This window comes from Dendropsophus ebraccatus, chromosome 3 (assembly GCF_027789765.1).
Source record: "Dendropsophus ebraccatus isolate aDenEbr1 chromosome 3, aDenEbr1.pat, whole genome shotgun sequence".
NCBI classification, from domain to species: domain Eukaryota; kingdom Metazoa; phylum Chordata; class Amphibia; order Anura; family Hylidae; genus Dendropsophus; species Dendropsophus ebraccatus.
The window spans coordinates 28,115,324-28,139,887 of record NC_091456.1 but is presented as its reverse complement, the minus strand read 5'-3'; the positions used below and the strand labels follow the sequence as shown (position 1 = coordinate 28,139,887).

Genomic DNA, 24,564 nt, shown 5'->3' with positions numbered 1-24,564 from the left:
GATGTACCCTTGTCTTGTAGGCGTGCATACATGTGGCTGGATGTACCCTTGTCTGGTAGGCGTGCATACATGTGGCTGGATGTACCCTTGTCTGGTAGGCGTGCATACATGTGGCTGGATGTACCCTTGTCTGGTAGGCGTGCATACATGTGGCTGGATGTACCCTTGTCTGGTAGGCGTGCATACATGTGGCTGGATGTACCCTTGTCTGGTAGGCGTGCATACATGTGGCTGGATGTACCCTTGTCTGGTAGGCGTGCATACATGTGGCTGGATGTACCCCTGTCTGGTAGGCGTGCATACATGTGGCTGGATGTACCCTTGTCTGGTAGGCGTGCATACATGTGGCTGGATGTACCGGGGTCTGATATTTGTTCAAGCACGCAGGTGGGTATACCAGAGTCTAGTAGGCGTGCACACATAAGGCTGGGTGTACTGGGGTCTGGTAGGTGTGCAAACATGTGGCTGAATGTACTGGGACTAGTAGCTGTGCAAACATTTACCGGGGTCTGATAGGAGTGTAAACACATGGCTGGATGTATTTTCTCACATACTGTTGAAAAACATACAATATTTTTCCAGGGACAACCCCATTATAGCTGGCCGGACCGTTGTATAAACAAAGCACTTTCTGCCTTTTGTCTTAGGCTGGGTTCACTCTACGTTTTTGCAGTCCCTTTTTTTCATCCATTTTTGAAAAAAAAAAAAAAAAAACGGATGGAAAAACAGATGCAATTGTGTGCAATTCGTTTTGACCTGTTTTTCATCCCCACACAATTGCATGTTTTTTCAAAAACGGATGAAAAAAAACGGACTGCAAAAACGTAGTGTGGCCCAAGCCTTATCCCTATTTCCTATAGATTGTGAGCAGGGCCCTCCTTTATATCTATCGTATATTCTGTAATGTCTGATTCTTTGTGTACATACACCCTTGTTATTGTGAAGTGTTGTGGAATATGTTGGCGCCATATAAATAATATAACAAATAATCTTTTTCTTATTATTATTAAGAACAGTACAAGAAATATAAAAACAACAAAAAGCTTTAAACTCACAGATTTGCGCATCTGCATTTCTAACAATCTAATAATTATACTGCAGTATTAACTACTCCCCAAAATAATGTAATTACACTAACTGTGAATACCATTATATGCTCCATAGGCGAGAGAAAAAAAAAAAACCCTCTTCTAGGTAAGAAAACTATACAAGTTCGCCACCTACTGGCTGCTTGATGCACAGCAAGACTCAAAAGTCAGTTGTGTCATTCCACAAAGAATGTTTGATGTGTGTGATGTTTTATTTTTTTGTTGGCTGTTATTTTTGCATACATGGACATAAAATAAAAATGCCCATTGGGCAGCATGGCATCTACCCATGTAAATACAGTATGTGTTGCAAACATACTGAGACAGTTTAGGGATCAAGTGATCCCATGAATGACCGGTCCTCCCCCATGCAATGTGCATTGGACTATGTAAAGACCCATTTAAAGGAACAGCTTGTTATATCTATGTGTTATATCACCATTCAACTCTCTTTTTTGTTCATAATAGTCCCCTATAAATGGTTGGTAAGTTATGTTCAGACATTGGGCGACACATCAATAGGATAAGCCATAGCTATAAACCCAGGTTTTTGTTACAGATGGCAGGGCAATAAAGGTGATAACCTGGCAGTAGAGAGATCTGGGGTCAGTCTGCTGGGAGATGTGGAGTGTGTCCATGTAATAGGTCATAAATCCTGGTATTAGGCTAAGTCCTTGTGTCAATGACTGGAATGTGCTTATCTGCTTGTATTTCATACTCTGTCATTCTTAAAGTGACCTTTTGATATCAAGTCTTTTAAATGTGTCGTATTAAATCTTCCAGATTCTTTATTATGGTGTATCTGTGTACTGGTATAGCAGAGCTAAGAGACAGGCTGGGTGCGTTAACAAGGACTCTGATTGTTAAAGGGGTTGTCCAGTGAAAATCTTTTTCTTTCAAATCAACTGGTTTTAGAAAGATATATAGATTCCTAATTTACTTCTATTAAAAAATCTTCAGTCTTTCCATACTTATCAGCTGCTGTATGTCCTGCGGGAAGTGGTGTATTCTTTCCAGTCTAGCACAGTGCTCTCTGCTGCCACCTCTGTCCGAGACAGGAACTGTCCAGAGCAGCAGCAAATCCCCATAGAAAACCTCTCCTGCTATGGACAGTTCCTGTCTCAGACAGAGATGTCAGCAGAGAGCACTGTGTCAGACTGAAAAGAAAACAATATTTCCAGCAGGACATACAGCAGCGGTTAAGTATGGGAAGACTTGAAATTTTTAAATAGAAGTAAGTTACAAATCTACATAGCTTTCTGAAACCAGCTGATATGAAAGAAAAATCAGACAGATGCCCGATCTTCGGTTGATTGTGTCTTTAGAAAATGCTTTAAAATTTATCGTCATTGGTCGCAGATATCCTGGTGTAAACAGGGGATGTGCAGCCGATAACGATAAAGGCAAACTGACAGCACAGATGTGTATATATCTGTGCCATCAGTTTCTAGATCACACAGCAGTGCATACTTACTAAGTGTATTGCTGCTGTGGTCCAGCATCCTGCTCTCCAGCCCGGCTGTATATTCAAGCCCCACCTCCTCCAGAGTGATTGACAGCCAGAGAAAGAAGGCGAGCCTGAAAACACATAGGCTGAATGGGAGAGCCAGAGAACAGGATGCAGGATCACAGCAGCGCACTAGGTAAGTATGTACTGCTTTGTGATCCAACAGGACAGATTTACCTATAGCTTTCAGTTTCCAATGCTGAACGAATGTTCATGCAGCCCGGCAACTCAATTTCTCATGCCATGTAAAGGCACTTCAAACAAGCTCTGATCTCGCTTATTTGTGCTCGTTTGTGGCTGCATATGGTCTAGAAAACTATCTGGAAACTGGGAAAAGTTTCCCAGGACTGGATCAAGCTTTTCCCAGCACCTGATCAGTCGTGGGGCTAGCTCTGTACAAATGTACATACAATATACATAAAAAATAACCCCCTGATTTCTCCCCTGCAGGGCACTAATCTCACTGATCACTGCTGAGCAGGAGAGGGGAGAGGACTGTGCAGCTATCAGTCGCCCCACAGGTCACCGAGCAGTCAGGCACAGTGCTGAATCAGAGCTTTGCTTGAACATTAGGGAAACAGTCAGGGCGGTCTGACACCGTTCGACCTCCCTGTCTGTGGAATATAAGATGCAGGCACTTCTTGCTAAAAAGTTTGTCTTATAAACAAGGACGTAACTAGAAATGACCGGGCCCCATAGCAAACTTTTTATTGCGGACCCCCCTTCCCTCCTCCCCAGCTACACACAAAAATTGTACATATAGGGAAGCTCTGTGGTCTCCTCTTTACCTCCAGCAGCAGCTGTCAGTGTTCGGCTTCCCCCTTCTTCTTCCTATGTTCTGATATAAGAGGGGAGCAGGAAGAAGCCTAAGCCCATAGTGGAGGAGGGGTGCAGGGGACCTCGGTCTCTACACCTTCTAGCCTGTCATAATCACTGTCTCTATATAGTAAGCTGGTGGTTATCCAGCTTACTGTATAGAGCCTGTGACTGGGATGACAGACAGTAGTATATTGAGTGGCTGGGCTCAGGAAACTTCTGAACTAGAAGGCCAGCTCTGCAGGGCCCTCTTACGTCATGGGCCCCGTAGCAGTCGCTATGGCTGGTACAGTGGTAGGCCACTGGTTGGCCATGATTACTCTGTTCCCCTCCTTCCTTTCAATATACGGTCAGGGATACTATAGACGAATGTAAATGAAATGTAAAAGCGTCCAATATTTAGGCTCCCCATTATTCCGTGCCGCCCTAGGCACACGTCATGTTGGTTTGTTCCGTAGCTGCAGGCAGAACATTGAACGGAGAAAATCAGAGACAAAGAATGAATCTTCGTTATCGTAGAAAGAACATTGGAAGAAATTGGGCGTTTTTGGAAAGATTTATAGTACAAGTCACATTCTAGCAGAGAAGAATCCTCTCCGAGAGAAAGACACCAGGATAGAGGGACATCAATTTATCACAAAGCTTGATACACCGAAAACAGACCTCCAGTTAGCCCATAAATTTATGTTTATAATCCTAAAGAAGCCTGTCTGCTCCTCTCTGGGGTCATCACCTCTGGGAAACAAACACTGATTAAAAGACTATGGACCCTCACTCCTTATCTGGGGAGTAGATCCATCACTTCCCACATTCTGGTTTATAAATGTGTCCACAGATGGTCAATAAGGAAAAGAGATCTATCTATCTATCTATTTATCTCCTATCTATCATCTATCTATTTATCTCCTATCTATCTATCTATCTATCTATCTATTTATCTATCTATCTATTTATCGCCTATTTATCTATCTATCTATCTATCTATCTATCTATCTCCTATCTATCTATCTATCTATCTATTTATATTCTATCTATCTATCTATCTATCTATCTATCTATCTATCTATCTATCTATCTACCTATCTATTATCTATCTCCTATCTATCTATCTATCTATCTCCTATCTATCTATCTATCTATCTTATATTCTATCTATCTATCTATCTATCTATCTACCTATCTATTATCTATCTCCTATCTATCATCTATCTATTTATCTCCTATCTATCTCCTATCTATCTATCTATCTATCTATCTATCTCCTTATCTATCTATCTATCTATCTATCTATCTATCTCCTATCTATCTATCTATCTATCTATCTATCTATCTATCTATCTATCTATCTATCTATCTCCTATCTATCTATCTATCTATCTATCTATCTATCTATCTATCTATCTATCTATCTATCTATCTCCTATCTATCTATCTATCTATCTACCACAGGTAGAGTGTATGACATCAGAAAATACCTTACATGTAATTCTGATTGGGTTGTGTATTTTCTTCATGTGTCCATGTCCTAAGCTATATGTGGGTGAAACTACATATGATGTAAGAACGAGATTGGGGCAGCACAGATATACAATTCGTAAAGGCAAAATGGACTTACCAGTCTCGAAACTTTTTGTTGAACTTCAGCATAAGGAAAGTGATCTTAAATTGATGGTATTGGACCAAGTAGCCCCACTGAGTAGAGGTGGTGATCGCCTGTCCATTCTAAAAAAGAAAAATTGGAATGGATTTACCGACTGAACACACTTAGACCACAGGGTTTGAATGTGGATTTTAAAATCCTTCCCAAATACTGTACTTGATGTCGCTCATGGTTGGTTGCGGTAGGGGGTGGGGGGTTACCCTGGTCATGTTCCGGATTGTCCTGCTTGCCCGTCTGTAAAGATGGGGACTACTACACACGTGTTATTTTTTATACTTTAAACAATGACAGATTATCGTACTATTATCAATGAGTAATTTTTACGTTGTGTTTCTTTATCTAGATTCAAGCATTTCTTTGGGAGCATGTAGTCGAGCATCCATGAAAAGGAAAAACCGCTGTCATCATGAACGAACATCCATGGACTCTGTACTTGTCGCCATCCATTAATTTTGTGTTATGAATAGAGATCTAAACTAATTTTGTTTATGTTTATATTTAAATTTATTATTTTTAATGATTCATTTATTTGATTTTATTTACTTATTTTGACATTATTTATTATTCCCTTGGTGACTTTATATGTTGCACTATGTTTAGGCCCCCATGGACGTAGCGCGGGTGTTCGCCCCATGTTCACACGGTGCGGCTTTTTAGCGGCATAGTATTGGACTTCGGTATTGGACGCCTGTATCGGGATGATTATGAAACCCTTATTGGGCTCTAGTCCCAAGTCCGTGCTAATGGGTGGCCAGCACATAATTATACGCTAATCCTGAATTCTTAGTGTTTATTCATATGGCGGAGTTAATGCCATTCAAGTTAATGCCATTTAAGCTTATTTTCATTTTAGTGTATCGTTATATGGTTATAGATATCTAAACATACGAGTAGGTTAAGGGGCGGTCCTCATAGACGAGTCAGAGACACACTCTAGCGCGATTGGTTCATGTTTCACGCATGCGCAACCCCCACATACACGCATTTGATTGCGTTCCAAATGGGTTTGCGTTCCACACTCGCGTGGATCTCTCTGATGTATCAGCGCGGTCTTCCTAACATCGGGTGAGCGATCCTGCATGCTCCTTTATGTTTATCTGAATGTATATGAATTTTAATACAATATTGAACACTGTTTATATATTATCATGGATATATCACTTTGTAAACATATTTGTAATGAGACCAGGTCCCTCCAATCACATGTTTTGTACACGTCACTATGTTCACAGCTGAATGTACTAATTGTTGCACTATTTGAGATAAATACCCCTAGGGGGACACGTGTGTGTATCTGGCTTGAAAAAAGACCACAGTTGTGGTCAGAAACGTCGCTGCTGTATATTGCATGGGTTGTGAATAAATTTCCACGTTGTTTATCACTACCTTGAAGTGCCGATACCTTTTTGGACTCTATATTACATAGCCTGGAGGCTCCCCGGCTTGCTAGCTGGCACCCACCCTCACATTTTTTTTTGAGTGCCGCAATATTTTTGTTTTGTATCTATCTATCCATCTATCTATCTAGGTATCTATCTATCTCCTATCTATCTATTTATCTATCTATCTATCTATCTATCTATCTATCTATCTATCTATCTATCTATCTCCTATTATCTATCTATCTCTCTATCTCCTATCTATCTATCTATCTCCTATCTATCTATCTATCTATCTATCTATCTATCTATCTATCTATCTCCTATCTATCTCTCTATCTATCTATCTCCTATCTATCTATCTATCTATCTCCTATTATCTATCTATCTCTCTATCTCCTATCTATCTATCTATCTATCTCCTATCTATCTATCTATCTATCTCCTATCTATCTATCTATCTATCTATCTATCTAGGTAGAAGATAATCCACAGCACTCAGCAGATACGGTGAAAAAATGTGGGTTTATTCCATGTACAAACGGTGATCCACGTCAATCAAATTCAAAAGCAAGGTGCAGCATACAAAAAGACCGGAGCAACGTTTCAGCGAACCAACATCGCCATTTTCAAGCACGGTGAGTGAACACATGAGCAATCTATATATACAGGTGTGATACAAAATACAGTGTTTCCATTGGTTAATCAAAGTGTCAATCAAATGTCCATGTGACTATGGGTATTAACTCCATCGTGACCCATTCAGTGTCCTATACGGAGTAGATACTTCATAATTTCTACTCTTTACACCTCTAGTGCATATAGTGAGTAATAAGAGGCTTGTAAATGATGAAGTCCATTCATTTCTAAGAAAGTCCATACGCAAAAACATCTGTGACAGGTTCCACGGTTTAGGAAGGTCCTCGCTGAATGCAAGACATGACTGAAGCCTCCATGTTTCAATGGGTGACCAGGAAGCAATGTAATGGATTCCTCCGTGCTTGACCTCGGTACGGGCAACCGCATCGTGTGAATCAATCTGTGATCTGTGATTCACACGATGCGGTTGCCCGTACCGAGGTCAAGCACGGAGGATTGACGTGGATCACCGTTTGTACATGGAATAAACCCACATTTTTTCACCGTATCTGCTGAGTGCTGTGGATTATCTTCTACCTACACAGTTTAGCCTTTGGTCAAGGCAAGATCCGCTGGCACCGTTGTTGCCTGGAGTGCTGCTGAATTATACTCTACATATCTATCTATCTATCTATCTATCTATCTATCTATCTATCTATCTATCTATGATCTATCTATCTATCTATCTATCTATCTTCTATCTATCTATCTCCTATCTATCTATCTATCTATCTATCTCTCTATCTCCTATCTATCTATCTATCTATCTATCTATCTATCTATCTATCTCCTATCTATCTATCTATCTCCTATCTATCTATCTATCTATCTATCTATCTCTCTATCTCCTATCTATCTATCTATCTATCTATCTATCTATCTATCTATCTATCTCCTATCTATCTATCTATCTATCTATCTATCTATCTATCTCCTATCTATCTATCTATCTATCTATCTATCTATCTATCTATCTATCTATCTATCTATCTATCATATATCTACCTATCTGTGATCAAATGGGCATCAAACAAAATGACAAGAACCTGCCTGTAAGGGCTCTATTACACAAGACGATTATTGTGCGAAAAATTGTTATATCGTTCGAATTTAAATGATAATCATTCTGTGTAATTGCAGGCGACGATCGAAAAATCATTAGTATGTCGTTGATCGTTGATTTAGATCTGAACCTAAAATTATCGTTAACCATTCCCTGTAATTCCACATTCATTCGCTGTAATTCCTCATTCGTTTGCTCAAGTTCCTCATTTGTTCACTAATCATTCAGTGTTATTGCACATTGTTCATTGTTTTGCTGGAATCAGAAGGAGTAAACAATCACAGTAACTATCGCAATAACGATCATAGTGACAATCGTAACTAGCGACCATCGTTCTGTGTAATATGGTGAACGATTTTAGGTTAATGATAAACAATCTTGTTTGCGATCGTTTACGGTTAGTCGATAATCGTTAAAATCTTTCCGTGTAATAGGACCCTTACTATCTTAGGCTCACACTACGTAAGTACCATAGTGATCCCGACCGTTGTTGATCACGGCCGTAATTACTACGGTACTTACGTATTACTGCACCAGAGGGAATCCCGGCCGGAGTGTATATACATAGCATACACTCCGGCCGGGATCCCTAGCGGCGCTGCAAGAAACTGACATGAAACTGCGCCCGCATCAAAATTCCCCACTGCACACAAGCCGCTTGCTTCATAGTGTGCACTGACAGGGTTTCCTGTGGCCGCTATTCATTAAATAGCGGCCACAGGAAACCCTGTCAGTGCACACTATGAAGCAAGCGGCTTGTGTGCAGTGGGGAATTCTGATGCGGGCGCACATGGATGCGCCCGCATCCGAATTCAGCAGCGGTAAAGATCATCTGGCCGGTACTGCAGAACTGGCCGGGATTATCTTTTTTGACACTGGCCGTTCCGTGTCACGGAACGGCCGGTCTCTTACAAAGAGGGAACATGGCCTTATGTTACAAACTAACTTTTGCATCATGTCCGGAAAAGATAGAAGCTCCCTAGCGAGTCAATTCTCCATACAGGCCCTGTAGGACCTCTGGTGATATCATAGTCACATGTCAAAGGTCCTGAAATGTTCCAGATAGGAGGAGAGCAATACATGCCTAGGATAGACAGGGAGGCCACTGGTTGGCTGAGTGGGGAGCTTCTGCACAGTCAAGAGAAACCGGGTCCCATGGAGGATCAGGGTAGGTCAGTATAGGTTATTTTTAATTTATTTATTTAATATCTGTTTCTCCCCCAAAAAGTCCTTTAAATGGGAAGTCCCATGAAAATATAACAAAAGCACGGCAGGTAGGAGGATGCAGAAACTTACAGGAGAAGTCCAGCAACATTTTTTATTTAAGTATTGTATTGCCCCTCCAAAAGTTATACAAATCCCCAACATACATTTATTACGGGAAATATGCGTTTTTCCCTGCACTTACTACTGCATCAAGGCTTCACTTCCTGGATAACATGGTGATGTCACTTCCTGGATAACATGGTGATGTCACTTCCTGGATAACATGGTGATGTCTCGCCCTGACTCCCAGAGCTGTGCGGGCTGTGGCTGCTGGAGAGGATGATGGAAGAGGGATGCTCAGTGTCCCTCCAGTGCCCTGTGTCCCTCAGTGTCCCCCTGCCATCATCCTCTCCAGCAGCCACAGCCCGGGCAGCTTAGATGAGCCGACAGTCACTCAGCCAGGTACATGATGTTGCAGCTGAAAGAGCTGCATGCGTCTGGCAGCTGGACCCGGAAGCCGCACTTCAGAGCACAAGGATAGGTAAGTATACTTTGTTTATTATGTTCCTGCACCCATTTTCCCATTCCCCCGCCTTTCTGTTTTTTTGTTTTTTTTCTTGGTCCTGGGACTTCTCCTTTAATCCATCAGTATATATCCAGAGTGTGTATGCGTGTGTGTCTTTCTTTCATATGTCTGTATATATATACATATATATATATATATATATATATATATATATATATATATCCAAGTGCAGACAAAAAAAAAAACCAAGAGGGCATACCCTCAATCCCGGCAGTGACTATGTATGTGAAAAATTTACAGTATTTTTACAGTAACAGCAAAGTGGATTGGATCTGTAGGACTCCCATCCGTATGCTGTGTATAAAATAGTGGAATAGTGGAAGTGAAGCTTTGGTGTAGATTGTAAGGGTGCGTTTACACAGAAAGATTTATCTGACAAATTTTGGAAGCCAAAGCCAGGAATGGATTTGAAAAGAGGATAGATCCCAGTCTTTCCTTTATGACCTGTTCTCTGTTTATAGTCTGTTCCTGGTTTCGGCTTCAAAGATCTGTCAGATAAATCTGTCTGTGTAAACGCAGCATAAGGCTATGTTCACACTACGTATCTTTCCGGCCGTAGTGCGAACCGCGAATATACGCACGTAGTTTTGAGGTTGATGCGTTCGTTGGGAAGTATACGATATACACCCGCACAGTGCACAATACGTATATACGGCGCCGTGAAAAATGAACAAGACCATTGTTTGAGGACGGAAATGTTGAAACTCACGGCCGTGGATTACCATGCGGTCCCGTACGAAGTACTTATTTCAGCCAAATTGAACTTGATTTTTAGATCCAAAAGGTTCTGTGAGTTTTATTGGGCTGGGCGAAGATTTCCAAGTAAATGACCTGCCTCAGATCGCTTCGAAACAAGCTAGGGAAGCATAACTGTACTGCGGGCGTATGTTCATGGTTCGCCCGCATGTTCGCAATCCGGCCACATGTCTATTTTTCCCACGGCCGTAGTTTCAGCCGCACATGTACGGCTGCGTACGAACTACGGCCGGACTCATACATAGTGTGAACATAGCCTAAAGCTGGAGCAGGTTATTTCATGCTAAGTTGCTGTGGATTCATTGTAGATTTTCTCTTTTGACTTCAATGGGAGAGTCAACATCTGCAATAAATCGGTAGTTGTAGATTTGGCTGCAGAAGCCTGGGCCAATGACTCGGGCTACAGCCGCTGAATGCCTCACAATTACGGCCATAGTTTAGTATTACGTTACTGTGTGTGGACATAATGCAGAAAGTGAATTCTTCATTGTCTGGTTTTTACCATTATTATCTGATGTGCTGACATCTAGTGGCCAATATACAAACTGCAATAAATCATGATGAATTTTTAGATTGCCACAAAAAAAAAAAGTGAAAGATATGTTACTTATTATTGATACCTTCATAACACTGGTAATAACTAACACTATGGCTTTCTAAGTCCGGTGTGGATGGAGGCAGCTGTTCATGTAGCGGGGGCAGCAGCCTGTTTAGTATGCTGCATTACTTCCACACCTTCTCTATAATGTTACACAATGAGGGAATCCTTCTTTCTTTTCCCCCTCCTATGAACATATCAGCATAGAGAGCATGATTAGACTCTGCTCTGTGACCCTGGGCTTTTCCCCAATGACCTATGGATCAAAGCCTGGAATCTGAGAACACCGGGGGCTACTTGGAGCCTGTCATTTCTGTGGCTTCTGAGTTTGGAATCTGAGATCATACGGGGTCTGTGGGATTCATGTATTTCAGGTAAATTAAGTTGTAGTGTTGAAGGTGCGACCTACATATAAGAAAGGTCATATAGGCAGAGGCAGAAATGTTCACACCGCACCATGTTTAGACCTGAAATTATGCTTCTCCTTTTCTTAGGATTTGTACTGTGATATTATTGCCTGTTAGGGTTCATTCCTTTTACTTACATACACTGTAAGGGTGGGTTCAGACATAACGTATCCGCAGCGGATACCTTTACTGTCACTTTAAGATTACATGCTCCCAGCGGAATTGTCATCCCATTGCAAGTATGTAAAAGGCCACCCCCTATACCCCCCACGGCCTGATACATACATTACCGGTCCACAATCCGGCTTTCTTCTGAGGTTTCTGAAATGGCTGCGGTGGGGCAGCTGCTCTCTCCATCTCCCCCCTCCCTCCCTTTCATGATGGCTGATGTAAACAAAGGGGGGTCTATACTAAGTGGGGGCTACAAAGGGGGTCTATACTAAGTGGGGGCTACAAAGGGGGTTTGTACTATGTGGGGGCTACACTGGGGAGCACTATACTAAGTGGGGGCTACAAAGCGGGTCCATACTAAGTGGGGGATATACTATGTGGGGGATACACATGGAGGACTATATTATAAGGGGCTATACGGGGGAGCTATACTATCTGGGGGCTACAAAGCAGGTCCATACTAAGTGGGGGCTATACTATGTGGAGGCTACACATGGAGGACAATATTATAAGGGGCTACATGGTTGGGGGCTATACTATGTGGGGGCTACACAGTGGAGGGCTATACTATGTGGGGACTATACTTTTTTGGGGCTGCTGCACAGAGGGGCACAAATGGGGAATAGATAGGGCCAAATTACTATGTGTGGCACACAGGGGCTTGATTACTATAGGGAAGCATAGCAGAGTGGCCTAATATATGGGAACGCAGTACACAGGGGGCCTAATACCATATGAGGGCACAAAGGGTACTGACTACTATTTGGAGGCACAGAGAGTTGCTGTGTAAAGCAGATAAGCAGTTTGTATAGAGATGAGGATAATGCTGGAGAGAGGAGCCTGAAATGTTTGTCTCACAGATTCTGTAGAGACGAGACAGGGACAGAAAAGTTTTTCAAGATGAGCTAGCAAGATGGCGAAGAAACACAAGAGAGAACAAGAGAAAACATTCCCTGTGAGCCATTGAATAATTGCAATATAACCACTTATAAGGTCTGCAGAACCATTGTAAAGCCTAATATACCGCTATATGGTCAATGCTGAGGGAGATTATTGGTCTTTGTAGTAGATGTTATGTAGTAATGGTATGTAATGGGGTGTAAGTCCCTATGTGGTGAAGATGTGGTGATAATATTTGTTTCTTATATAATGGTAATAGGTGATGCGGCAATGGGGGTGTGGCTATAGGGCGTGGCACATTACCGTTAATGTCCCTCCTTCCTTCCATCAAAAGTTGGGCGATATGGATTAATCCTCCCACCATCACAGAGTGCAGAAACTGTCTCCTCTCAGAAGAGAGAGCACCTGAACTGCTACAAGCTGGACTACCTCCTCGCACCCCCTCCCATCCCTGATTCTGTTCAATTAACAGTCAGCTAAGCAGCTTATGGGAAAGACTCTGATATATGAATGTTACCATGTGTCTCCCTGACCTCACAGATAAGGGCCATTTTAAAATGACTCTGTACCCACAATCTGACCCCCCCAAACCACTTGTACCTTCAGATAGCTGCTTTTAATCCAAGATTTGTCCTGGGGTCCGTTCGGCAGGTGATGCAGTTACTGTCCTAAAAAAATACTTTTTATCTTGAAGCCCATGTCCAACAGGAGTGTCTGTGCCCTAACTTTGCACCACCCCTCCGTCCCTCCTCCCCACCCTCTTCATCATTAGGAATGCTCCAGGCAGATTGTCTCCTATTCCTCACCTGTGGCAGCCCGGCACATGGGCTGGATCGTTAAGGAGCTGTGCAGTGTTCAGCATGGAGAAAATGGTTCAGTGGCATTCCTAATGATGAAGAGGGTGGGGAGGAGGGACGGAGGGGTGGTGCAAAGTTAGGGCACAGACACTCCTGTTGGACACGGGCTTCAAGTTTAAAAGTATTTTTTTAGGACAATAACTGTATCACCTGCCGAACGGACCCCAGGACAGATCTTGGATTAAAAGCAGCTATCCAAAAGTACAAGAGTTTTGGGGGGTCAGATTGTGGGTACAGAGTGGTTTTAAACAAGCTAATGGTGTGTTTACACAGACAGATTTATCTAACAGATATCTGAAAGGTCATTGAAATATAAACAGAGAACAGGTCATAATGGAATGACTGAAATTTCTCCTCTTTTCAAACCCATTTCTGGCTTTGGCTTCAAAAATCTGTCAGATAATCTGTCTGTGTAAACGCACCATAAGGCTGTGCCGGAAGCAGCAAACACACGGTGCTTCATTAGCGTTAATTATACATTTTTGACATTATTTTGTTGGGAATTGAGCAATCGTGGTAAAATATTTCAATTTTTTTCACATGATGGAATGATGGAATTGCGGCAAAAATGGCTTCTAGTAATTTTATTGTGATTGCACAAATCCCTGCAAAAATGCGCAATTAACACCAATTAAACTCCACATGTGAACAAGGTTCAAGGGGGACAATGGGATCTAAAGTTGTCCCCAATTGAAGATCTGCAAATTTTGTGGAAGTGTGAATAAGGGCTTAAAAAGGTGTGTCCGACCTGGGAATACTAACACTAAGCTATTTACATCTGAACTAACTGGGAAGACCCTTCCCCCACCGCTGGGTCATATACCACATGCATGGCTGCAGGACAATACAAGATGTTCAGCGGTCCCCATGTTACAGGATTCCATACATACTGAGATCCAGGGCACATGATCACATCACTAGCGACTGCTGAAATACACAGGACACAATATAAGGAGGTATGTACAAGTGTTTCTATAGCAGATAAGAGGGTTGTAGAATTGTGATCACATGTGCCATGAGGACATGTGATCAGCTGTAAGCTATATAGACTGAAAAGACTAGCCACATGGCCTGGCCATGTCCTAGGAGGGGAAATAACACTTTATAGTAGTATTTCTGATAGCTATTACTATATTCTGGAATGCCAGGCACAGTGCTTAGGCTGGGTTCACACTACGTTTTTGCACACACGTTCTTTTTTTCACTTGTTTTTTGCAAAAAAACGGATGAAAAACTGATTAAAAAAACGGATGCAATTGTGTGCATCCGTTTTGATCAGTTTTTCCATTGACTTCCATTATTAAAAAAAAGATCCGTTTTTTTTTTTAACGGACACAAAAATTAGGCCGACTAAGTTTTTGTGTACGTTAAAAAAACAAAAAAAACAAATCCGTTTTGATCCTTATTTTTATAATGGAAGTCTATGGAAAAACTGATCAAAACGGATGCAGTTTTTCATCCGTTTTTTGCAAAAAGCGGGTGAAAAAAATGGATTGCAAAAACGTAGTGTGAACCCAGCCTTATTGAGGAGGGCATGAACCAAGAACTGTGAAAGAACATAGGCTGAGTTCACACTATGTTTTTGCAATCCATTTTTTACATCCGTTTTTTTTTTTTTTTTTTTCAAAAAACAGATGCATTTGTGTGCATCCGTTTTTCCATTGATTTCCAATATTAAGAAAAACTGATGTTTTTTTAATGTACACAAAAATGTTGACCTCATCCGTTTTGATCCGGTTTGTTTGTTTGTTTTTTTATACTGGAAAAACAGATCAAAACGGATGCACACAAATTCATCCGTTTTTTGGAAGAAAAAAAAAAAACTGATTACAAAAACGTAGTGTGAACCTAGCCTAATATTTAAGATGTATTTCTTATGTAATGCAATCTCTATAGATTTTTAGCATTATGCTTCTTTCTAGATTGCAAATAAAAATGTCATTTTATATATAGATAGTTTAGGTTTTTTTAGACACAATTAATTTTTTTTTTTTACCACTAATGATCATTATGATCATTAGTGGTAAAAAAAAAAAAAAAGTAAGAGAAATGGATTTATCCACTAGATGGCGATGTTTCTCCCTAGCTAGATTTTATTTTGCTTTAGGGTACAAACCCACACACCGTATACGCAGCAAATACGCAACAAATACGCAACAAATACGCAACAAATACGCAGCAGTTTGATGGTGAAGATTTAATGCTGAGTTCAGTTATTTAGATCTAATCTGCTGCGTTTTTGTTGCGTATTTGTTGCGTTTTTGCTGCGTATTCGCTGCGTATCGCAGCAGTAAATACGCTGTGTATACGGTGTGTGGGTTTATACCCTTAGAGAAAAAATATTTTCTATTCTTGCCATGTTGGTAAATGTAAAATTAGAAAAAGAAAGAAGTGTAGATATGAAACAAGTTGAATATCTTATAAATGTTGCAATCATCCCATTCCAAGGGCCACAGAGACCCCATAGGCAGTGACAGAGAGTACCCATATATAGTTTATAGAGCAGTGTTTCTACTATAAGCACAGCCAGGGAGTAGCAATAAGCAGAACCTTGGAAACCTATAAACTTTGCTAAGGTTCCCCTAATAAACAGTGCCTAAGGCTGGGATCACATTGCATTTTTGTTGTCTGTACTTTTAACGTACACAAATAAGTGGTCAGCCACGTTTTTCTGTATGCAAAAAAAATAAAATAAAATAAAGGAAGACAGTTGAAAAATGGATCCAAATGGATCTTTTTTTTCCATTCTGTGCGGATTCCGCTTAGAATTTCCCCGAGCATTCCGCGTTGAACAATTTGAGAGCGGAAACTCGCTGCTCGATTCATTTCAATGGGATTCTGCCGTCGGAATCCGCCAGAAGAGTTGACATGTTAATTCTTCTGACGGAAAGTGGATCTGACGAAAAAAATTTCTCTGTGTGAACTGCAGAGCGCAAATTCCATTTACCTTAATGAAATTTTAACACACAATTTTCAGCGTGGATTCTGCTCTGAAATTCAGCACTGATTCCTCTGTGTGAACTGGCCCTTATGGTCCTTTTACACGGATCGATTATCAGCCAAGAGCGTCGCTTGAAAAACTCTTGGAGCCAATAATCGGCCTGTGTAAAAGGGACGGCGATCAGCTGAGGATGGTGGAAAGACACCCGATTATTGGCTAATCACATTCAGCCTGCTATAGGCTATGTTCACACTACGTATATTTCCGATCGTAGTGCGAACTGCAAATTTATGTACGTAGTTTTGAGGTTGATGCGTTCGCTTGAAAGTATACGATATACGGGCGCACAGTTCACACTACGTATGAACTTACTATCGGATCGTATACGCCGCCGGGAAAAATGAACAAGACCATTGTTTGAGGACGGAAATGTTCAAACTCACGGCCGTGGATTTCCATGCGGTCCCGTACGAAGTACTTATTTCAGTCAAATTGAACTTGATTTTTCGATCCAAAAGGTTCTGTGAGTTTTATTGGGCTTGGCGAAGATTTCCAAGTAAATGACCTGTTTCAGATCGCTTCGAAACAAGCTAGGGAAGCAAAGCTATACTATGGGCGTATGTTCGCAGTGCGTACGCATCCGGCCGCATGTCAATTTTTCGCTCACCCGTAGTTTCAGCCGCACATGTACGGCGGCGTAAGAACTGCGTGCAGATTCGTACGCAGTGTGAACATAGCCTTAAAATGTATCCTTACAAGCCGCACCTCTTCCTCTGTAAACAGGGGTTTGGGGGGCTGAGAAAGATAAATGGAAACTAACAGCACAGATATGTATATAGGATATGTACATGTGGTAGGTGTCTAAGCCTCGGCCAATGTTTGTAGATGTTACTTGTCATGTCTGCAGTCCCTCCGCAGTGCCATAGAAATGAGCCAACCTAGAGGCATATGTGGTTTCCCACCACTGGTGTTTCGTGTTTCTCTTTTACACTTGTCGCAAAAGTTTCTTACTCTAGGTTAAGTGGTGATGAAGGTAGTATTCTATAGTTTCACCACTAGATGTCAGTATTCTTTATGTATGCTCTTATGTATTGCACAGCTGAAGCCAACAAAGGGTTTTATGTGTGCCATGTGCTTTTGCCAGCCCATAGGAGATACTCTTTCCTCCTAGCCTATCACTCTTCTACTTTTTCCTGCACACATTCCTTTCTACCACTCACAGGGTACCTTACTTAGCTCCTGTAGGAAGTTACTTGGTGGGAGGAAGTGTAGCGCCAGTTCTACAAAGATTCTCATGGGAGAAGGACACACAGCGGATGTCCCTGCTGTAGCAAAGCCAGGGCCTGCCTCTGCCAGGACCTTTGTCCAGGACAGTTCAGTGCAGACAGTATGTTAGTGAGTCGAGTTGGTTAAAGGAGAAGTCCAGCCAAAAGTATTTTTTAATATGTTATTACTTATGGAAAGTTAGACAAATTTCTAATGTACATTAATTATGGGAAATGCACATATACTGCTATTTCCCTTAATTTATTAGATCATGGAGTGTTAGAATTTTCTCAGATATCGTGACGTCACGACGAAGGGTGTAATTCCTATGTCCAGCAGGAGGGCGCACTATATATAAAAGTCAATGAGTACCATTGACTTCTATATATAGTGCGCCCCTGCTGGACACTATTGAATCAATGAATGTGTGTGTAAAAATGTTATGTACACTACGTTTTGATTGAATACATTTATAAAAGTGTCCTTGCTCCCCAAAGTATCCCATAAATGTATTCAATGAATACATTTGGGGGGCACCAAGCAGGGAGAGAGAGTGGTGTCTATGCATCTACCTCCCCCCTCCCTCCCTGCTCGGTGCTGGGCACATATACACAGTACTACTCCCCCCATCCTCTGCTCAGAGTATGAGCAGAGGATGGGAGGAGTAGTACCTGTGCTATCCCCAGCACATCGCCGCCGCCCGCGCCGCTTCTCGCACTTCACACACGCCACCCGCACTGCTTCATCATGCCCCCTCCTCCTTCCGGCTTCAAACATGTAACTATCCCGCCGCTGACTCCCCGCCGCCGGCCGTCGGGACACCAGGATGCACTGGGAGGGCCGTGCTCCCTGCGGGGTGGGGGAGGACTGACGTGGCCGGCATGCAGTGCGGACCGGGAGCCAGTATGTAGGAGCAGAGAGCGGCGGCCGGGGGCGGGGAGTCAGCGGCGGGATAGTGTGAGGAGCGGCGTCTGGCGGCAGGATAGTTACACGTTTGAAGCCGGGAGGAGGAGGGGGCATGGTGAAGCGCTGCGGGCGACGTGTGTGAAGTGCGAGAAGCAGCGCGGGCGGCGGCGATGTGCTGGGGATAGCACAGGTACTACTCCTCCCATCCTCTGCTCATACTCTGAGCAGAGGATGAGAGAAGTTGTACTGTGTATATGTGCCCAGCACCGAGCAGGGGGGAAGGTAGATGTATAGGCACCTCTCTCCCTCCCTGCTCGATGCCCTCCAAATATATTCATTGAATACATTTATGGGATACTTTGGGAAGCAAGGACACATTCCATAAATGTATTCAATCAAAACGTAGTGTACATAACATTTTTACATACACATTCATTGATTCAATAGTGTCCAGCAGGGGCGCACTATATATAGAAGTCAATGGTACTCATTGACTTCTATATATAGTGTTCCCCCTGCTGGACATAGGAATTACACCCTTGATCGTGACGTCACGATATCTGAGAAAATTCTAACACTCCATGATCTAATAAATTTAGGGAAATAGCAGTATATGTGCATTTCCCATAATTAATGTATGTTAGAAATTTGTCTAACTTTCCATAAGTAATGACATATTAAAAAATACTTTTGGCCGGACTTCACCTTTAAGACACGTGTATGCAGAAGCAACCAGAGACACTCAATTCCTTCAGTATTTACCCTATATCTACTATGCAGTGCTAGGCACTACAAAGGGAGAAGAGCCAGTGATCATCCTAGCCCACACCGTGAACCAGTCTAAAAAGTGCAGGGGGGCAGTATCCTGATACACAAGAGGAACTAGCCTGGATAGGTCAAAGCTACCAGAGGGTCTACGTATCCTATCTTGCAGAGCAGTTAACTGGGAAGCCTCGGAAGTTTAGCTTCCCCCAGATAATCAAGGCTGGGGCTTGTATCACCCTATGAGGATGGGAAGCTTGACACTGTAGGGCAGAAGGTGATCAGACTATAGCCTATACATGGTACAAGTATCTCTCACACACAAGTATTTTTTCAAGTTCCAGTAGAGCACAGTACTACATTGGGTTGGGACTCCCTTGACAAACTCCTATGCTGCTCTACTCTCCTTTCAGCTTTTCCAGCACCGCTGTAACTACCCCTACTCTGCTCTACTACTTCAAGCATCTCCTCAGCACAAACGAGTCTAAGCACTAAAGTCTGTACAAAGATTTATATATTTGCTGCCAAAGTGTTTTTTACTATCCAGAAGCTGTACAGTAAAGTGATTTTTTCATCACTGGTACTCAGTCATCCTTTCCTCCGCACCAGCACCTATACACACTAGCCGTACCCCTTGGGTTATTTTTCCCCTTTCTGTGGGTGGCCGTACCGATAGTCCGGGTGGGTCAATTGCCACTCCGGACTACCGTGACAGGAGCCTAAGGGACCCACTACAACCCGGCAGGTTACCGGCCATTTGGAGAACACTACAGACCGGCCACACTAAAGCAGATACACACATCACACTTGTGTGCTGGAATAGCACTGACATCAAGACACTACCATCACTGGCTGAGTACTACACCACACATAGACCCCGCCCCCTCTGTAACTACCAGATCAGGGGGTGTGGCCTAGGCCTCTAGGTCAGCCCATTCTGATGAGGCCATGGAGGGGTCGGGGCCTAGGTGGCGATGACATCACAGAGGGGCAGGGCCTATGGCAATTATTTGCCATTAAATGACAGCAATCCACTCAATTTCAACAGTGTGGGAACATAGCCTTTCTGTGTTTTCAATCCACTCCTGGTGTTAGTTGCAAAATACTGACCAAAATACTGTGTGGAAACATACCCTCAAAACTGTTCAGTCTCAACCTGTTTTTTTTTATGATGTAGGTCAATGGGAAATGGATTTTGACGGATTACACACAACTGCATTTGGTTGTTTTTTTTTTTGGATTTTTTTTTCATAAAATGGATATTAAAAATGGACAGCAAAAACGCAGTGTGAACCCAGCCTTACTTATATTTCCTGCTATGGCAGTTAGGTGGTGCAACACATAATACAGCAGCCTACGTGGTTGACCTGTGTGTGAATTCAGCCTTAGGGTCCTATTACATAATCTGTAAAATATGATCGTTTACTGAGCAATTGCATGGGCCAACTATCAGACAGCAAGGGCTGCGCGGACATCATTAGTGATGTCTGTGCAGCCCTTGGCTTTAGTGTATAATAAAGTATTAACTCACCTTACCACACTCCCTGGTGTTCTTGGGCGCCTTCCCCGGAGTTTGCAGCTCTGCCTTCTGCTCCGGTCTCTACACTGACAGATTGACAGCCATTCAGCCATTGTTTTTGCCAGTGACTGTAACAGAAGGCAGAGCTGCAGAGACCGGGGAAGGCCCTTGAGGACACCCAAGAACATGGTAAGGTCAGTTGATACTTTATTAGGGTATGTGCACACTGAGTAATTTTGACGGAAACTCTGCCGTGGAATTCTCAGCTTGTGCCCGCCCGCGGATTGCGGCGGGCACGCGCGTCTCCGCCCGTGTCATAGACTCCATGCTATGCATGGGCGGATTCTGTCGTCTGTCCAAAGAATGAACTTGATCATTCTTTGGATGGATGAAAGAATCCCCCCCTTGCATAGCATGGAGTCTATGACACGGGCAGAGACGCGCGCACCCGACACAGTCCGCGAGCGGGCACGAGCTGAGGATTCCGCGACAGAGTTTCCTGCAAAATTACTCAGTGTGCACATACCCTAACTTTATACTACAATCATCAGCTGTGCATGGCTATTACACGTAGTGATGCCCGATGATTTTAGGTCTGGACCTAAACAAACGTTTCATTGGCTGATCTTTCTCTCTATTACACGGAGCCATAATCAAGCGTATCGGCCTGATTTGGCTGATAATCACTCCGTGTAATAGGGCCCTTAGAGTCATCTGTATAAATTGAATTATATAGATCCCTATGCTGGAAGGTTGCTTTTATAGATAGTCCACAAGGAGACATGATGTGCTTATGTTATTAGTTGTTAGGAAACAATGACAAGCTTTATAAAAATTCACAAAATAGAGTTTTACTATACTATGCATTATGACAAGCCTTACTTTGTCTTATACCAAACAGTTTTTTGTTTGTATGCCTTTAAAAATCTAGCATTCTTTACATTCGTTCTTTGGTGTATAGCCAAAGGGGGTTATTTGCCCCACATAGCTCAGGTCTGTCATTGCCATCCAGAATTATCAGGGCCTAATAAACAAGCTGCCTCCTATGCTCCTCTCTTTTGCCTGAACTTTGAAACTGAGACAGCAGACAGGGTGTAAGAATAGACATAAGAAAAAAAACAAACTCCTAGGTCAGTCACATGAAAATTCCACATGAGCTATAAAGAGAAAAAAAAAATCACCATCTAAAGCGAAAAAGATGGAGATAGTCAAGGTACGTTGTGAGTTTTTGGAACTAATTAACCGTAGATCCCATTGACTCAAATGATCTGAAAAATGACGCGTAGGATGTAGCTGTGAAAACAACTTGTATTAAATTATGTCTGCATGATCCTTTTTAATTTGCATGGTTTATCCCAATAGTATAATGCTGCATATTGTTTTCACTGAGTGAAAGAGAGAGAGAGAGACAAGGGCAAAGTCATTCCTCCGGGTAGCTAGAGGAACAGCAGTGCTGGCGATGGCCATGGAATACCAGCCCTTATTACACAAGCAGACTGGGAGCAGGGTAAGTGGCCGCTATCTGTCCGTAATGTAGATGATGATGATGATGATTAATTGGATGATGTGTGCTCACGACAAACCATTTAGAGGAAATTCTCAACTTCAACAAAGTCCTATACATGTCTGACTTATTCCTCACATGACTGCTGCTGTGTCTTCAGAATCTACAAGGATCCTGTATAACAGTAGAGAGACTCACTGTACATCAGTCTGAGTACTCTAATACTCTACTGTTCATAGATATTTCATAGGAAGATACTTAAAGGGATTTCGTCACCTAAACCCACTAAAAGTAAGTTATCAATAGATTATACATTGGTAGACTATACAACGCTGATTCTATATCTGCAATTCTATCTTCCTATGTTCTTGTATTCCTTTGCTATAAGCCATAAATGAAAGAGTCTAAGTAGTCCTCTCTATTATATTCTGGAGCAAAGTCGTCTTCTCCATTATATTCTGGAGCTAAGTAGTCCTATCCATTATATTCTGGAGCTAAGTAGTCCTCTCTATTATATTCTGGAGCAAAGTCGTCTTCTCCATTATATTCTGGAGCTAAGTAGTCCTCTCCATTATATTCTGGAGCTAAGTAGTCCTCTCTATTATATTCTGGAGCTAAGTAGTCCTCTCTATTATATTCTGGAGCTAAGTAGTCCTCTCTATTATATTCTGGAGCTAAGTAGTCCTATCCATTATATTCTGGAGCTAAGTAGTCCTCTCCATTATATTCTGGAGCTAAGTAGTCCTCTCCATTATATTCTGGAGCTTAGTAGTCCTCTCCATTATATTCTGGAGCTAAGTAGTCCTCTCTATTATATTCTGGAGCAAAGTCATCTTCTCCATTATATTCTGGAGCTAAGTAGTCCTATCCATTATATTCTGGAGCTAAGTAGTCCTCTCCATTATATTCTGGAGCTTAGTAGTCCTCTCCATTATATTCTGGAGCTAAGAAGTCCTCTCCATTATATTCTGGAGCAAAGTCGTCTTCTCCATTATATTCTGGAGCTAAGTAGTCCTCCCCATTATATTCTGGAGCTAAGTAGTCCTCTCTATTATATTCTGGAGCTAAGAAGTCCTCTCCATTATATTCTGGAGCTTAGTAGTCCTCTCCATTATATTCTGGAGCTAAGTAGTCCTCTCTATTATATTCTGGAGCAAAGTCGTCTTCTCCATTATATTCTGGAGCTAAGTAGTCCTCCCCATTATATTCTGGAGCTAAGAAGTCCTCTCCATTATATTCTGGAGCTTAGTAGTCCTCTCCATTATATTCTGGAGCTAAGTAGTCTTCTCCATTATATTCTGGAGCTTAGTAGTCCTCTCCATTATATTCTGGAGCTTAGTAGTCCTCTCCATTATATTCTGGAGCTTAGTAGTCCTCTCCATTATATTCTGGAGCTTAGTAGTCCTCTCCATTATATTCTGGATCTTAGTAGTCCTCTCCATTATATTCTGGAGCTTAGTAGTCCTCTCCATTATATTCTGGAGCTAAGTAGTCTTCTCCATTATATTCTGGAGCTAAGTAGTCCTTTCTATTATATTCTGGAGCTTAGTAGTCCTCTCCATTATATTCTGGAGCTAAGTAGTCCTCTCTATTATATTCTGGAGCTTAGTAGTCCTCTCCATTATATTCTGGAGCTTAGTAGTCCTCTCCATTATATTCTGGAGCTTGGTAGTCCTCTCTATTATATTCTGGAGCTTAGTAGTCTTCTCTATTCAGCAACATGCCCAGTTTGTAGGAATACAAAGAAGTAGAAAGCTACATATTACAGAGTTTTGATCAGCATCATTTATGCTACTTACAGATGACTTTAATTTAGGGTTTTCAGGAGGGTGGGTTGGAGGTGACAGAATCCCTTTAAAATACTATTTTTATGCATAAATAGAATGATGTGTGACGCTGTGGAGGTTTTAGCATTGTAGATCTGTATGATAGGCATTGTATGTGTGTATGATAGGCATTCTATATGTGTATGATAGGCATTGTATATGTGTATGATAGGCATTGTATGTGTGTATGATAGGCATTCTATATGT

General features: G+C 42.0%; 1 protein-coding gene across 2 annotated transcripts in view; it reads left to right on the top strand.

Annotated features, from left to right (window-relative positions):
• Positions 1-22,434: 22,434 nt before the first annotated feature.
• Positions 22,435-24,564, top strand: part of LOC138787001 (solute carrier family 2, facilitated glucose transporter member 11-like) — a 51,600-nt gene continuing 49,470 nt past the window's right edge. For both annotated transcript variants that reach the window (XM_069964097.1, XM_069964095.1), the window contains exon 1: positions 22,435-22,534. In XM_069964097.1, the coding sequence (XP_069820198.1) occupies positions 22,487-22,534 (48 nt within the window). In that variant the 5' untranslated portion in view covers positions 22,435-22,486. The remainder of the gene's footprint in view (positions 22,535-24,564) is intronic.